The sequence below is a fragment of the Ammodytes marinus genome (genome assembly GCF_949987685.1).
Source record: "Ammodytes marinus genome assembly, chromosome: 22".
Taxonomy (NCBI): domain Eukaryota; kingdom Metazoa; phylum Chordata; class Actinopteri; order Uranoscopiformes; family Ammodytidae; genus Ammodytes; species Ammodytes marinus.
In genome coordinates, this window is record NC_137226.1 from 10,503,398 (window position 1) to 10,521,868 (window position 18,471).

Consider the following 18,471-nt stretch of genomic DNA (forward strand, 5'->3'; position numbering starts at 1 on the left):
GAAGCTTGACCCCTCTTTTCAGCCACCTTCTATTTACACTGGTGAGTTTTAACTTTCCTTATGATGATATTATGTTTAACCGCCAAATACAATATTCTTAACAGCATTTGACATTATGAAAGTTAAACCTTCTCACATTCTATTCTCTTAGGTGAGCTTATTGGTATAGACTACCTCTACCACCAGACAGGAAGGGCCATGCAGGAAGTACAGCCGGACTCTGACGAAACCAATCAGATGCTGGAAGATTTGGGCGAGGAGCAAGAGCTGGAAGATGAGGGCTTTGAGGATGCAGCCTTCGGTCTCAGCTTGGACCCCACCATCGCGCTCCTGGACGTGTCAGCTGTGACGACACCAGGCTCAGCCAGCAATCCAGCTCTCTCCTCCCCAGCTTCTCTCCAGACTGCAGCTGCATCTGACAGGACAGAGGCCCCTGAGCAACAACTGGTAATTATTCTTTTCATATGTTTTATCATGCTGTGACAGTGTGCACACCTGCTCATGATGTAATCAAGTATGTAACATGTTTATAGTATAGGTAATATGTAAAAATCCTAAGAATGAATAAAAGCTTAATAAAATAAAATCTTATAACATTTAACAGATCATGCCATCGGTCTGTGCCACCCCTCCTCCTGTGCTGCCAATGCCCACTCCCCCTCCTCCTGTGCTGCCAATGTCCACTCCCCCTCCTGTGCCTCCCACTACCGCCATCTCACCTCTCCCCATCGCTCACACTGCTGGTCCCTCTGGGGCCGCGGCTAGGACCCTAGCAGCACCTGAGCAACAACTGGTAAGTCTTCTTGTGACACTTTACCCTGCAACAGCTGTGATATTGTGTGTTTTCGTTTTGTTTTTTGATTGAAATGTACTGTGACATTTTCCAGGCTGTGGATGAGTGTGGTGTCCCAGGGATGGACAAAGTGGACAGCCTGGCACAGTACTTGGTGGGACTGAGGGCTGAACCTGGCGACACCATCAGCCCACAACAGGCGGGTACCATAGTGGCTCTGTGGCAGGACCTTCTGCCGTACGACCAGCAGAGGGTGGCCTACTCTGCACGGCACCAGCAGAAGCCATTAGATGGACGTTACCGGGCAAATAAAACTGCATTTGTGCCAGGGGTGGAGAGCATGACCCGGAGTGTGGCCGGCTCATCAGGGTCCCCTGCCCAGTGGCCAGACTGCTGCCGACTCGTTGAGTCAATAATGATTAAGCTCTGCGAGCTGCACAAGAGCCCAAAGAAGCAGGGCAGTCAGTCACTGACGAGATGGACTCTGATTCTGAATGACTACAGAAAGATCAGGCAGCTTGTCCTGGGCAATGGGACAGTCATGCAGGGCACTACCCTGCAGTTGTTTGAGGTGAGCCAGACAACTGTCAACCAGTGGCACAACAGGCGGCTGAAGAGGCAGGACCTCAGCATCCTGCAGCAAGGACTCCACCTTCCTCCACAAGTCCCTGTTGCTCCGGTGCCTCTCCCACCTCACAAAATGAGGCGCACTGCTGCTCCTGTACGTCCTGGTCCTACATTACAGTACAACCTGCCAAAGAGCACAGTAGGGCAGGCAGTGGACAGGAGGAAGACTGCGGCTCCCCACCTCCATCCCACCCAGTTGCCTGTACAGAGGCAGCTTTTTACACTGCAGCCACCTCAACCTGCCTCTACCCCTTTTCCAAACCCGGTTATTTCACAACCAGTTTTTTTGTTCCCACAAGCCCAGCATCCTAAAATAATTGCCCCTTCTGCTCCCCTTCCATCCCCACCAACTGCCCGCAGACCCTATATTCGGACTGTACAAACCAACCAGTGTCGCCAGTGTCACCAGCCCTGTTTAAAGGAGACTGGACATGGCCAGTACTACGGCCAGAACTACTGTCCTGTCACAGCAACCAAAACATTAGAACAGTGGCAGGAGGAAAAGAGGAGGGAGAGGGCAGATGCCAAAAAATAATCACACACAACAGCTGGACTGTCAGATTTCCGATTTGTTTAAATTAGCTATTTATTAACAAATGTTATTTCTTGGTGTATGACCCGTGAATAACAATTTGCTATATTTGTTATAATTGCATATCACATTATACATTGTCAATTGATATTTTTAGACAAATTTTAACTATTTTCTAAGTAGCTTAAGTTAACCAAACTAAATGTCTTCCTCTCTAGTTCAAAGTGAAGTTAGAAAACTCAGTGTATATATATATATTTAGCCTTGTTTTAACTTTTGTATTTACTTGTTTTATTTTTATATACATTTACTTTCTTATATATTTCTTTGTGTGTGCTGTGTTTTTGTATTTATTTCATTTATTGTACTATTTTATTTTATTATTTATGTGTGTGTGTGTACTATGGTGCGTGTGTTTTGTATTAAATGTGCACACTATTTCTACAACAGCGGTATTGACTTTTTATTTATTTAATCTTAAGTAGTATAATATCTAGTATTATAACACATTGTATTCATTAAATCAGAAGAGCTAGGTGCTAGGTGTGAATGTGAGGAGACAGTCAGTGTCACGGATGGCGTGTTGGTGAGAGGTCCAGGGACAGGGGCTTTTTGCTAATTGAGGTATTAAATGATAAGACAGGAATGGAACGGTATAGCAAATTGTTATCAGTGTTTTCAATACTAATTTTAGTTATTGTAAATGAGTAAAGAAAATTATTGGAGACATTACAGTCACAATAAAAAAGAAAGGTTACTTTGTTGTGATCGGTGTTCAAAGAAAAAAAACAAAGGTTTAATCAAAGGTTTTACACTCTTTAGATGTGAGCTTTCCCAGGTAATTTACCTGTCGTAAATCAAGAGGTGTTGACAAGGAGGCAACATCTTGAACTTCCAAGATCAGAGACACTCTTTGATCTCTGATCATTTTCAGATTGCTTTTCATCCTTTCTTGACCCTGCAGTTAAGGGTTGACCACCCTAGCAGTTATGTAATAACTAGCATATTATTTAATGTAACAGTCAAATGTCTACATTAACAACAACCACACACAAAGTAGTAAATATTTTGGTCATTATATATCTCATTTAATAGTTTATTATTATTACATGTCATTCAGCAGACGCTTTTATTCAGAGTGACTCACAACTGGAGCACTCATTCTTACACCGATAGCAGCAGCTACCTTGCAAACCTTTTATACAATATATGGTGCAAACTAACTATCGGGAGCAATTTATGCTTTAGGGACACTTGGACATGTGTCGGGGGGACGGGGGATCGACCCACCGACCCTGTAGTTGAGGGTGGACGCCCTCTTTCTTTCCCTCCTTTTTCCTTTTTTTCTCTTCTTTTTTCTCCTTTTTCCTTTTTTTCCTCCTTCCTTCTTTTTCCCCTTCTTCCCCCCCTTATCCAGACTATTGTTCCCCAGCTTTAGCGGAGTCGGTAGAGCATGAGACTCTTAATCTCAGGGTCGTGGGTTCGAGCCCCACGTTGGGCGCAGTCTTTTAATCATAGAACTCCTGATAAAATACTTGTCCTGCAGTATGACAATCTCAAAACATTATGAAAAACCATATACTGTAGAGGTTTGAGGTTAATGTTTATCAGTGAAATTATAGACTTAATTAGTCCATGAGAGTTGTGCTGTCTCATACTTCAATGTTATACAAAACAAGATAATGGGTCATAACATTTCCTGTTAAACTATGGTGACCATTGACCTTGCATTGATTCCAATTTTTTTTAACTAATAGTATGTTTAAAGCTCGGTTATTATGTGTGTTTCGATGTGCTTGGTGTTTTCTAAGACCAATCACGATTAAGCATATGGTTTACATTTCCGTGTCCATGAAAGGTGATAAAGATATTTTGGAGAGCACCAGTGTAAGATAAGTCGGGCTTTGGGCCTCAACAGAACAGGTAAAGAGGTCAACCCCGGGCATTAAGCTTGTCAACTGTGATCTGTTATTCATTCATTAATCCATTCTTTCATAAATTCTTTCATTCTCTTTGATTGTTTGTCATTAAACTATTCATCTGATAAATGTTACTGCTTATCCTTTGCTCTTCATTGATTCTTGAGGCTTTCCTGAATTCCTGGGATTATTCATTTGATCAATTGGCGTTGTCGGCAGGATGTGCAGCTTGTGTGCCTAGGATTATTCGTATTTTCAAGCTCTATGAGCTAGAAGCAAAATGCAAGGAACACTGTTGTGGATGGAAAAAATATTTTTTTAATAACAGGGTTTTTCCTGGCTCAGAATGGGCCTTTGGGGGGTCAGTACACGACCAACTTTTTTTGGAGTCGCGACTATGTGCAACAGTAAAGGCAAACGGTTTATGTATTTTAAGAGGGTGTGGGGTTGGGAGAGGGGAGTTTCTGTCCAGCTCAAGAGCATTTCAGTCAGCCTGTCAATCACTGCGTAACCATGGAGCTCACTGACGCTTATGAAATCACAATAAACAACCTGCAGATATGAAGTCAAAATACTAATAATGACTAGGCCTACCTATTTAATACTTTAATCGATCTAAACCATGGACATTGCAAGAAGAAAGAAACAATCATAATCATGATTATTTTGAGTAGGCTAATCACATTGCTATCACGATTATTAAAGACAGTTAATCATTGATTTAAGTTTTTTTCTAATAACACCATGACTTTGGACTTAAAACAAAGGCCTAATTGAAATGAAAACAGGGAGAATAGAAATAGGCTAAATAAGTGAAACATATTTTTAATAATTGAATAAAATAAATATGTCAAAATAAAAATAACCTGTTGTAAATGGTGTTGATAGGGCACGTCTTTTGATAGCATTAAATGTAAGGGCATGATTTATTTATGTCAAGGCAGTTGCATTGTAGTGTTGACAGTTGTGGTGGCAGGAGTCAAGGAGCTTTAAGCTTTTAAACTTCCTGTGTTTTTTATTCAGTGATTGCTTGGTCATAGAACACTATGATTCGACTTAAAGTGAATAAACAAAAAGGTTGGGATGTTTAGAGGTGCAGATCAGGTCGTATACCTTTCTCTCTCTCGCGGTCGTGTATGTCACGTTATTCGCGTGTCCGCGCGTGACAAATCTTGCACATTATTTTAGTTTGTTGTGAGTCTGAAGTGTTTTGAGACAACACAATTAGTTTTACCTTTATTCTTGTCATCTAGAAGTTTTTCAAAACACCCGGCAATGCGCAACATCTCCCTCCTCCTACCCTCTGGACCAGCCGATAGCTAAATTATCAGGTGAGGGAGGGGCCGAGCGAGCGTACCGCTCGGCTGAAAGGGTTCACTGCATTTAACAGCCTGCATGGCGTGCGGAACAATGATAGTTTAATAACGATTATTTTGTTTTCATGATTGAGGGAAGCCGTTATAGTAATCGAAAATGAAATTGAAGTTATTGCCCAACCCCTCAAGAAGGATGACTTAAATTGGCCTGAATTTGGAGAGGTTTTAAATAGCTATATTTATTCTCAATCTTTATCATTTTGGCTCTCCTGATTTTCCTTTGGCGCTGGATAAATCCGCTTTGGCGGGCGCCAAAATGTTCTCTATGCAGGAAAAACCCTGAATAAATACTTCAAGTTCAACTGGTGGAAGTTCACATGCAAAATTACATTGTGGAGAGAAAAGGAATGACACAGACAAATAAACATCACTCCAGGCTGTGTGTGTATGTGTGTGTGTGTGTGTGTGTGTGTGTACAGGTGCAATGGGGACTTCACGTTGTTTACCTATGTGGTTTCAAGATTAACTGTTTACTTTCCATGTTTGTTTTAAATACATGTCTGTTTATTTTAAAGTTGTCTTTAGAAAATGAGGAAATGAATCGTGTGTGCACGCCAGAGGAAACTCTCTTCAACATGACTTATGTATACACATGCACACACACACATGCCTATATAGTCCTTCACACACATAGTGAAACACGTTTTTTAACTACTATCTCTTGCTCTCACACAAATTCACATACACACACACTAGGGCTGGGTATCGTCAAGGACTTTACGAAACGTATCACAATACACTGGTCGCGATACGATGTATCACGATATATCACGATATATTGCATATTGTGATGTATCACGATATATTGCGATATTCCACATACAAGTTGCCTTGTTAAACACAACAGCAAAATATATTTATAATTGCACAGACAAATGTAGTCAAATCTATTTCATTCAACACTTCCTTAACTATTTTTTGGGGGTTTTGGCAAATGATCAAACACTGCTGCAGTTGCCATAACATCAAAATAACAAATGCAATTCACTCTTGCACTAACTGGACAGGAAACACTGAACATGAAAACACATCAGTGTGCTTTTGTGTCACTGAACATATGTAAATAAGGTGCATATGCACAATAAGTACTATTCCTTATTGTCAGTGAATACAAGGAACAGAAAATCAATTTTTAGTTATAAAAATCGATACTGATATCGCAAAACTAAGTATCGCGATATATCGCCATATCGATTTTTTGACACAGCCCTAACACACGCACACGCACTCTTTCTCTCTCTCTCTCTCTCTCTCTCTCTCTCTCTCTCTCTCTCTCTCTCTCTATCTCTTAAAAATGCAGTCTTTCATTAAGCTTTCAAACAAACACATATGAAACTTGGCATTCACGTATTTATTTCAGTTTCTGTCAAACACACACACTAGGGATGGCCATTTAGAATTTTTTCTTTAACCGGTTAACCACCAGAATTAACGGTTATTAACCGGTTAACCGTTAAGATTTAATGTAGCGTATTTATAGTGAAATACATGAAGCATTATAGCAGGGCTCCCGACCTTTTTTTGTTCCAAGGACCGGCATATTAATTTAAAAACGATTCAAGGACCAGTAGCCAATTTAAATGCCTACATTTTGACATTCACACGGCACCTTTGTCTGTTGTGAGAAGAGGTCTAGTATTCGCATGTAGGAGCAGAAAGAGCAATAAGTGACTGAAAAGGGACATGTACACACACACACAGGCTTAGTGGATGGGTAGCCTACCGAAACCCGATGCTAAGTAGTGCTGAGCACGGGGCAACATTTTGAAAGACCGTAATATTGATAAGCTTCGATGTTATCAGTACTGCATAATGATACTTAACGCTTTTGTTTAAGACGGATTTTCGCACACAAGCATGGCAGACCTCTCCGTGTCTGTGCAGGGGCACTCACTGCCTGTCTGTCACTCTCTCACACTCACTGAGACGGTGATAGATGCAGGACAGCATCCACCTCAAGAAGGCTAATGCTAGCGCTATGTTAAGCTAGCGGGAGCCCACGCTGTTAATTAAATTATACAAACACATGGCAGGGGAGTGTTGTGACCATAAGTTGTGACTGGCTATCTTTCTGGGAGCGTACCATGGACCTATTATAAAGTTGAGCGTAGCCTACACTACTCGTTTCATTCTACCGACAGTTGGCATTCTTATATCCGGTTTAGCGATATCAAAATAAGAGTCCGGATTTCAGAGAAATTATTATTATTATTATTTTTTTAACCGTTTAACCTTTAGTATTAACCGGTTAAAGATCTTCTTAACGGTTAACGGTTAACCAGTTAACCATGGACATCCCTAACACACACACACACACACACACATACATACACACAACTTCAGTCTGGCTTGCTTAAGCCCCTGTTCCTTGCAGGGCTCAGTGAGAGGCAAAGGGGATTTAGATTGTACAAAACTGACAGACTTAGACTGAGTCCCTCCCCTTGCTTTCTCTGTCTCACTCCCTCGGTCCTTCCAGGCCTACTGTAAAGCTTGAAGTTTAAGTATAACATGTGAACCTGATGGAGCAGCAGTACAGAAAGAGAGAGGGGAGGAGAGGAGAAGGAGGGAGAAGAAGGTATATGGGAGAAGAGCTGAACGGTGAGCAAAGATGGGAGAGGCGAGAATAAGGAATAAAGAAACAGAGAAAAAAGGACAGGAAAGGGAAAAGACAAAAGTCTACATACTCTATGTCGATGACGTATGTTTGTACATCAAAGTGCTCCTGTAAATGAGTGTGTTTTCAGGTCTCATTTTACGCTTTTACAGTTATGTTGTGCAAACATGATTTAATATGTAAAACTCAAACACACATGGACAGTTCGTAATTATTACATTCCATAATTGTCCATTTATTGCTGTCTCCCTCTGTGTCTCTGTCTCTCACATGTACAAAGTGTGTGTTAGTGAGTCAAATCTCATGGCATTCGTCCAACACTCTTCTCTTTCTCCTCTCTGCAAATGAACTCCCTGAGGAATTTGAGGCTAGGATTAACCCTCTTATCACTCACACGTGCTGCTGTTTAGTTGTTTCCTTAAACATGAATGTAATTTGCTTTTGCTGAATCCCATGTAAAATCATCTTTCACTGTGTTGAGACTGCCATGAGATATTAATTCTCTCTCTTTCTTTCTTTCTTTCTTTCTTTCTTTCTTTCTTTCTTTCTTTCTTTCTTTCTTTCTTTCTTTCTTTCTTTCTTTCTTTCTTTCTGTTTTTGTAGACTCAAAATCGGATGAAGCTGATGGCGGACAACTATGAGGACGAACATCTGAAAGTTTCCTCTCCAAACACAGAGCAGCCCAACAATCACAAACCCTCCCCAGACCAAGTAAGATCTCTGCACAAGACAGTGAGCATAATCTAGGCAAAATCTTCCAATATCGCACCAGCCGCCACACGTCACTTAATCCTAATCAAAAAGCATGTTCTAAAATGAAATCTCTAAATGTTCCTATTAACTTCAATAGCAGGCCTATGTTCATTTGAAAGACAGACTTTCCAGCTAGTTTCCATATTTTGGTGTAACATTCTCTATCTTATATTTCTGCTCTTACCGGCCCTCATTTATCAACCGTGCGTATACCAGAAAAGTGGGTGTACGTACATTTCCACGCAAACCTCGGCATTTATCAATATGGACGTGAGCATAGGATACGCTCAAATCCCACGCCAGCTCTCAGCTCGTGTAAGCAAGTTTGTAAACAGCATGGACTCGCAGTGCAGGCTGTGCCGGGTAGCCGATGACTTTGTTGCACAATTATTAGAAGATAATACAAATGCAGTGTTTGCTCAGACCGAAATAAAGATATTAATCACTTAAAAATGTGCAGTTTATGGTGTGCAACTGAATAGGAGAGCTGATTCGATAGTGCGCACACCGGCCACTTAGGAGCGCTGCATGGGACTGCGTAAGGGCAGTTGTCTCCGTCTTGGAGCAGCTGGGGGCACACTGAGGCACGGGGGCTGCATTCATTCAAAATGTTAGCCCAAGTATTAAATATGTAGTAGGCCTATACTGCTCTTTATGATAAAAAATACACGGCACAACATTCAGCTTTACATTTAATTTATTTGACGCACTTTTTAGATGTTAGTTCCTCTTTTAATGTGTCATTGATCGCTTAAGCGAGCGATTTATTTCCACTGTTAACCGGCACGTTTTTCCGATCTGCTGGTGGAGCAGGACAGCGGGCGGTCTCACAGCTGATGGTTGCCGGGTCGGCTTGTGCAGCTGACGGCCGGGCTGACCACTCGTGCCAAGCGCATGCTGTCATACAGTAAAACGCAAAATGTGTTATTTTTAGTTTTTAAAACCCTTTTGAGTAGTGTTATCTAAAAGGGCCAATACATTCTAATCATTCAAATCTCTGCAGACGTGTATTTCTTTTATGGGGACCATTATCGGACAGTTGGTGCTTCTTTTTCTCCTCTACCACTTAGGCTATATTAAGCCTGAACCCCCAGTTGGTTGCATTTCAGAACAGCAACACACTTTTTTTAGTGGCGATTTTTGATTCAGACCACTTTTTCTTCGTCTATGTAAAGAAATGGCGACATATAATTGTATATGCTGTTTTATAGCATTTGAGCGATAGCCTACTGATGCAAACCTCATGCAAAATCCTCAGCTGGAGATCGTTTGTTGTCAACACCAACGCTGTTGACCGCAGCAGTTATTTCCTTCCTAACTGCTGCCTTCTGTCGTTCTTTGATGCCGCTTGTAATGCTCCAAAATGAAACTCTTTTTTTTGTTCTACTTTCGCTGTTATTCTGTCAATTTCTACTTCAGAGTGCCTTTTCTGTGTCGTAATGCGCATATCCATGTCGTAAAACCTCTGGGCGAGGCCTCTAAACTGAGAAAATATAGGGGCCGCCGCATTTATCAATAATGGCCTGGCGTACGCTGAGATTGGCGAGATACGACTGTTTGATGAATCCCACGCGATACCTGGCGTAGGGAGGTATTTGCACCAGAATCTGCACCAGTTTCCACGCAAGTTTGATAAATGAGGGCCAATATGTTTGTCTTCAATTGTCTACTGCATCCAACTAACTTCCTGCTTTTTCCAAACTCACGCTGCGGTTGGACTGAACTAACCAATAGGACGATGAGGAGGGCATTTGGGCCTAGCGAACCACATGCCTTCTTTCTCTCTCCCTCTATCTCGGTCCGCCATTTTGTACAGAAGGGTGAGCGTCTTCTTCATCTTGATCTGATCACGTTTGGATGTGCGCTTCATTCGTCTTTTCCATCCTTGTTGCTTTTGCTTCATCCGTGAGTTTGCGATCTGGTTCTGGTGTTGTGATGTCATTCCATCTTTGTTATTTCATATATTTTTCTTTTTTTGTTTGCATTCATTCCTTCCATTTTTTCATCGTCATTCACACTTGAACCTCTCTTTTTCATTCGTCTACTGTGAGTGACCTTTTTGAATTCTCACATTTCTATAAGGAAAAACTGAAATGAGATCCATTCATTGCCATATGGGGAACTTGTAAATCAACGCTTCATCAGTTCAATATCTCTTCTCTTCCTTTGATTTCCATTCATTTTCTTCTTCTGACGATCATTTTGTCCGTCATTTTGGAATTTATGAACACCTTTTTCATCTTCTAGTATTTGTATTTTTCCATCATTTCCTATTTCCACTTTCATTTAAACCTTTGATGATTTCTCTGGACATATTTTGCGTTCATCTCTTTCTTACGACATTTAAAAAAAAAATCATCATCTCCCACATGTAGCCTACTTTTGTTTTTACTGGTCCTCCCATCTATCAGTTAATCTTTTTTTTTTTTTTTCATTCATAATGTGTCACTGTCTATGTTTTTTCTTCTCTCATGACCTAAAAGTCTCAGTTCAACCTACTCTATGTGTGGGATGTGTTGTAGATGATTTAGGAAAGCTGTTGGCTGGTTTTTTATGAATGATAAAAGGAAAAGCTTCCCCCCTGGCCCTGGCCCTGTACTGTTTTTAATTACACAAAGGGGATTTCCAGTATTTTTTAGAACCCAAAGGTCATAAATCGCACATGCGTGACAACCTTCAAGTCAAGCAAGAACAGAAAACACAGCGCTACAAGTCAATCGTACTGCAGCTAATGTAAATATTGACAAGAAATTTCCCTTTTTGCTTTTTATAATCTATATGTGTTCTTGAATGATAAAACAAACTAACATTAGTGGATGCTGTAAAAAATCTTGTTCCTTTTAAAAGTGTGGAAACAAGCAGAGTTTACCTTTTGTAGAAGTGGCTTAAAGTTTTGAAAAGGATACAATGCTGAAAGTCTCTTTTAAGTTTGGTGTCACATCAAAAGGGTGGTGTCTGGTTGATTTACCGACAGGACAGTGGAGGCAGCATCACATATGAGAAGCACATGCTGCTTTTAGCTCAGCTCAGTTCCTCCAGTGGGATTTCCCATTGGGATACTAAAAGCCCAACGGTTCACTAACGGATCTAAGTTTGACCCTGGTTATTAATTAGCAGTAGCACCTCCCTGCTGAGAGAGGCAGGCCAGCCAACACGCACACAGCCGACACACAAGCATAGACACACTTCTCCAGGGTGTGTACGGCGGGTAATTTGCCATAGTGCATTACATCAGAACAGTGAGTGATTGTGTCTCTTTCAATAAGGGAATTCTGTATTACAGTTGGAGAATGAAATGCTTCAGACTGTAGCGGAGAAACACAGGAGGGCACTCTTTAACACACACCGAGCATTGTGGGGGACATTTTTATGGCATTTCACTTTCTTAATGGTCTTCAGCAGCATGAGATGCATCATTGAAAAAAGACAGGGAAGAGGTGTACATTTTATAAGGTATTTCAGTGTTTTAGTTTGTGTCGTTTTCCAATATTTAAAAAAAGGACTTCATGGGTTACGACCCAAAACTCTCACCTCTTAACAGCTCAAAGAGTTGATCTGTAAATAGAAAATTCTACTTTCACTTAAGGTAACAAAATATAATTTATTTATTTATTTATTTTCCTTTGTCTTCGGGTTTGCTACTGCACATGTTAAATAAGTTGAATAAAAGTTTGATCATTTGCTTCTCATTCAGTGGGCTGTAGACTATGTGGCCATAGAAGGTTGTCAAAAATGCAGCCAGTGAGTGTGGCTAGCTGAATGTCTGTCTTTGGAGTTGTTTCATAGTACAGTAAGAATGTGGTAGTAGGCAGGAATGGCACGCTAATTAACAAGCACAAACACACACATATATCCGTATAAAGTTATGTCTCCTCTGGGATTGTTTCCTAGTACAGTAAGGCAAGGCAAAGCACTGTAGACTCATTAAAAACACACTGCATATGTTGTCAATTGCAGCTTGTACTACAATAAAAACATGGGTACACATATATAGCCTACACCTTAAAAGACTTTAACCGTGCAATGACTTTCAGAGGTTAGTGTTTTGTTCCCATTTCAACTGATTATTACTGTGGTAAATTCAGGCTTATTTTTAGCCCTTGGTTTCTGTTGGGCATTGCATTTCTCTCCAAGAGGAAAAGAAAGTACTGGTGTTGTTATTTCTCTCCAAATGTCTTATATCACCATCATTCCTTCCATTCTTTTTGTCTGTTTCTCATTTGTCTTGTGTTTGATCCACACAGCTCTGCTGCAGGTCTGGAAAGTGTGGACAGTCTTTTTTTCTTCTTTCTCTTTTTGTAAAGCTTTCTGACAGAATAGTCCGTATTAGAAAGTGTGAAGGAACAGCTGTTGCACATATGTTGAGTATGTTTTTAAGGCGGTACAGCCTTATTTTAAGAGGTGTGTCCATGTTTTTGTCATATAACATAATGGTCTTGCAACGGTAGTGTCATTGTTGCGGTGCCACCGTCAGCAATATGTTGTAAGATACAGCAACAGAGATGTTTTGAAATTCAGTATGTGTTGAATCCCTGCAGCCTTTAATTCCATAAACTGGCAGGTCCTCTCTGGAAAATACTGTAACTGGCACTATTTATAAGTTTGATAACTACCCTGCATGTGAATTTCTGTGTCGCAATTTGTTTGTGTCACTGTACACTCACACATGGTGTATATACTGTGTGTGTGTATGTGTGTGTGTGCGTGCTTGCGTGTTTGAAAACGAGCAGTCGTGAGCCAGGAAGGTGGTTTAGTTTGTCATGAAGACACCGATGAATATGGTTTGGAAAAACACAAATAATTACCACTTGTTTTTTTTGTGTGTTGTGTTTGCAGTAAATAAGGTAGGGACTCTGAATCAGAAGTGACAGTTACTTTGATTTACTGTCAGCTTTCATTGTTGCTGCCATGCTGCTGGAGAAGAGAGTGCAGTGGGGTTTTTTCTTATTATTTTTTCCTCCCACAAAAACCACCCACATCTACTTCTTTCATTTGTTTGCCAGGATGCTCAAGCACAATAAGTTATTGAATAATGAATGCTGGGAATATACAGTATGTAGAGTTTTGTATGTTGTGTTTTATTCAGACGTTATCAGTGTCTCAAAACCTGCAGTTTGTTTGACAGCAGTTTTGACAGCTGAGGCTGGCGTACACATTTAGGAGATATGATAAAGCTGTGTGTCTGTGATGGGTACATTTCCTGTTTATTTTTGGTCTACTTTTGGCTATCACATCAGTCATTTTAAATTCAGCTTTCAGAGACAACATCAGAGTCGCTTTATCTCAATGCAGAGCTCCTCAATGTAGAGTTATTGTTATACAGTATATCATATGTATCATTAATATTTTATATATGTAGGTTGTTACAGTGCTATATTTTATCATTTCCCCTGTGCTAAATATCTTGAGGTATTGCCATCTGTTTGAAGTCAGAGTAGCTCATGGTTAGCTACAGTTTAACAGCGGACATAGCATGGGTCGTCAGTATGGTTGCTACGGATATGTGCAGTTTAATATTCCTTGCTCAATCCTTTTGTAGGTTTGAATTCTTAAAAAGTTTCAACAAAAGTGGCAGAAAAATCTGAATTTAAAAGTATTTAAAAATAACCACACTACATAAAAAGTCAGTGTAAAAATGGATTTGGACGGATGATTTGGAACTCTGAAGTCAGGGACTACAGATGAAAATTAGTTTATAGCTAAATCTGGTACTGCTTATGTGCTGTGCATTGTCCCTGTTAAATAAACAAATAAAAAAAATAAAAAAAAAATAGAAAATCAGGTTAAGTAAAGAAGATAGAGGGGAAAAAAGTATGTTACTTTCAAACATTGTGTATGTGTGTGCGCGCGCGCTGAGTGATGATGAGCATGGAGCAGGGTGTGGACAGACGCCGCTCTGATTGAATCTACTTTACCAACACACACACACACACACACACACACACACACACAACCTTCCTAAAATGCTTCCTCTGCACTTAAATCCTTCTAATCCCCCAGAGCACAGTGTGTGTGTGTCTGTATGTCTTATCTGTGTGTGTAGGTTTCTCTTGGGGGGTCTTGTCTTGTACCCCCATAACGTCAATTCCCACGCTCACAAACACACATTTGTCACGGGAGCTGTGAAACAAATGTTGCTGTGAAGCAAGGAATCCGATTGTACTTCTTTCTTTACCCGATAGTTTTTTACAGATAGTTTTATAGAAGTTCTTAGCTCCTCAGTCTGGATCAATTCTCTATTCGCACAGTATAGAGAATGTATATTGTCTGTGAATGTGTGTGTGTGTGGTCCATCTCATCCAAAGTAACACATTTAATGGCATGGAAAGACTTTGACACTTTCCAGATTTTTAAATGTGTCTCACCCTACTCGTTTATTAAAATGAATTTAAAGCAGGCACAAGACTTCAGTCCTGACCTTAAGTGTTAAAAGCAATTACTGCATTTATTAAGAAATCCAATCTCACCAACTTTAAGCTGCAGCCTCAATCCTGAAAAATTGTGAATACTAAATACTTGGTTTCCATTATCTGATCATTAGAGGCAGAGAAATATTTTTGAGAAAGTTAATTAAATATATACAGTACCTCAGTCAAGAGGTTCCTCAAATAAAATAAAGAATACATGGGGGAATCTGATAACTGAGCAACTGCATTTAACAATCAATGGTAATCACAATGAGCACTTGTTTGTCAGTGTTCAGGTCTGAGTTTTCTTTTTATTTCTTTTTACTGCTTTTCGTCCTTTGTTCACCTGTGTCTCCTTTTCCATGTCTATATTCATCTGGCCTCACCCTTAATGTTTGAATCAGCCCAGCTACCATGTTTAAGTCTCCTTTAATTTGTTTGGCGTTGCGTTTTTCGTACACTGAGGTAAATGTTGGACTGCTGACCTGACTAAGAGGCTTTAAGTTGCTGGAAACAAAATGGGCTTCAGTGTCCAAGATCTCTCCCTCTCTCTGCTATAAAGAGCACTATACTTATTATCCGCCATATTGTTTTAGCACCCAAGTGTTACATTTATTTAATTTAGGCATGTTCACTTCTGTCTGCTAAGACCACAATGCAATGTGTCAGTATTTAATGATGCGAAATCTGGACCATCTCAAACCATCTCTCTCTCTCTTTGTCAGTTTTTATGCCAAGACTTTTTCTATGTGTATTACAGCTAGCCTGGTTCATCGTACTTAAAGAGGACCTATGATGCTTTTTGACTTTTATGACCTATAAACGTTGTTATGATGATTCATAGTCATGCTTAACCATACTAAATTATCAAATAATGACTTACATGCATTTCGACGTATTCCCTGCTGACCGTCTGGGGTGTCTGTGCAGAGCACTAAACACTATTCTAGCCAGTCGAGAAGTCACGTCTTCAAAGCGGTCTACCCTTTGTAACTTTGTGACGTCGCATGTAACTTTGTGAAGTCACCACGCGGATGTTTCCATGTATGGTAATGCTGTCACTTCCCTGTTCGCGTCTGCCTCGCGCCCTTATAGGTCCATGCTCGCGCTTCCCGCCACTGAAAGTGTTCCGGAAGGAAGGTAACCAATCACAACGGAGGGGGGAGGGTAGCGGAGATGGCCGATGCACAGGCGGAGGGAGCGGAGATTGCCGAAGCACACACACTCAAGTGTTGACAGGACGTGCTGGATCGCCAAAATAAGAGAAAGAGCTTCCCGAAAATCTACATAGTTTTTTGTGATGTGATTCATGTCAGGTTGCTCTATAGCAGTGTAAAACAAGAAATTAAGAATAGAAAAGTAGTATAATAGGTCCTCTTTAATTTCATTTGTACAGAAGGTCTGGAATCGCTCAATTGACAAACGTTAACTCACTTGAAGGCGGGTGTCTGTTGAAGTTTAAAACTATTGGGTCTGCCCAGTGCCACTCTGGATCTGCCAACCAACCATGTCATGCGCCGGCTTCTGAGCCACTCCTTCTGTTCGCTGATTGGACCGGCAGAAATCTGTCCGGAGAAAACCCAAGAATATACCGCACACCCAGACTGACTACTGAAGGGAAATGAAAATTGAGCGGAAGTAGTAGGCGGGCGGTGCCAGGCTATATTACAGCTGTGATGGAAGTTCTTTCAAGGTTGGAGGTCAACTCAGGTGGAAGAATATTTCAGGAGACTTGGATGAATTATGAAGCAATATTTATTACAGGCTTGGCCATGGAGAACCAGACTGCAACTCGGGTGACTTGCACTTTAATTCTGACAGACACATCCTGAGAGCTGTGTATTAAACTTGTGCTATCTCTAACACCTCCACGGCTTGGGCACCAAGCGTACCAATGTTTTGGTTCAGAGCTGAACACAGTGAACCATAACATTTGGGAGTAGAAGGAGATGGGACTTTATCTATACAGCTGACCTAAGTGTCTCCTAACAGGCTCCAAGGCTGACCTAGAGTCTGAGAGACAGACACACAAGACAGACATAAATGCACTATTAATCTTTACTATTAATATTATAACTAAAGACCGAAAATTCCCTCACAAAAACTTTTGTCATAACATATCCCCGCAAAATTCGTTAAACACTTGTCCCAGGCAATGATAAGCTTTCTTTGTTTTTATACTTGTACTTTAAACTCATCCTTGTCCTGTATGGTCCCCTTCGTCCTTCAGATTCTCTCTCCTCTCCTGGATCTCAATCAGAATCGCAGCAAACTGAAGCTGTACATCAGTCACCTGACCTCGCTGTGTCAGGAGCGAGACCCAATCATACTGCAGGACTTCGCCCCGCCCCCCGCCTATCACCGTGCTGACTCCACCTCCTGGCAGACGCAGCTGCACAGCATGACCCAGGAACAGGTGAGACTTTTGTATGTGTATGTATAATTTTAAGAGGGAGATGAAAAAATGTAGGACATATTGTCACTCCCAGTTGATCAATTCATAAAAATCAGCCACATAGTGTGTGTGTGTGTGTGTGTGCGCATTTGTTTCTGCGTCTGTCTTGTACCGTTTGTGAGATTACATCTGTGAATTTGTGTGATTGTTCTCGTGATTTAATGTGTGTGTGTGTGAGACTTTGTGGATATGTGGGTGTGGGGGGAGAGGGGCACATACTGGTTGGCCTGGCAGCTTTTTGGCAACGTCTTTGACATTATTGAAAAGATTTACTCCGGCGAGTCACCTGATGACAAGCTCCTGGCTGTAGAACAAATACCATTTGCTTTTCTTTTTTTTAATCAGCCGTTTTACTTTACATGGAGGTAATCTCGGCTTCAAAATGTTGGCAGTTAGAGGGCGGTTGGTTCATACTGTATGTGGATCGAGGAGGGGAGGAGAAGAGTATATTTATTTAACTGTCGAAAGAGATGTCGTCTGAGAGAGGGAGGAGAGTGATGAAAACGGGAAATGAGGATAATGAAAGAAAAGGTGAGGCTTATGGGACGTTGAAGAAAAAGGTTGGCCAACCTGCTTGCTCTGATGAAGCTCCGTTGTCATGGTAACCAGTTGTGTTTGCGATACTGCGTATAAACAGTATATGATTAAATTTAAAAACTTTGTGGCGGTCCATGTCTCTCTGTCTTTTTCTCCACATTGAAAACATATCAGGCGATACATGGTCGCTACATGTGGTATACATTGAAAAACGGTAACTCTAGACACACACACACATACTCACAGCGCAATGTGACAGAGTGTGCGGTTAGGGTACAGCAGGAGTAGTTTCCTACAGTCTTCATGAAAGCCCTATTGTATGTCCTAATGCAGCATGGGGAATGTCTCTGTTTAACCTGAGTGATTCAGATATGGCACAGTATGGTATGGTGTCACTTTAAATTGACTTTGAATATACTGAATTAAGTTGTCATTTAATCACTGTATGCAGAGGAATT

The 18,471-nt window shown here is 40.8% G+C and overlaps 1 protein-coding gene across 2 annotated transcripts in view; it reads left to right on the forward strand.

Annotated features, from left to right (window-relative positions):
* LOC307268506 (ELKS/Rab6-interacting/CAST family member 1-like) overlaps positions 1-18,471 on the forward strand; it is a 125,965-nt gene that overhangs the window by 93,066 nt on the left and 14,428 nt on the right. For both annotated transcript variants that reach the window (XM_080051165.1, XM_080051166.1), the window contains exons 20-21: positions 8,465-8,572; positions 17,252-17,437. In XM_080051165.1, the coding sequence (XP_079907291.1) occupies positions 8,465-8,572; positions 17,252-17,437 (294 nt within the window). The remainder of the gene's footprint in view (positions 1-8,464; positions 8,573-17,251; positions 17,438-18,471) is intronic.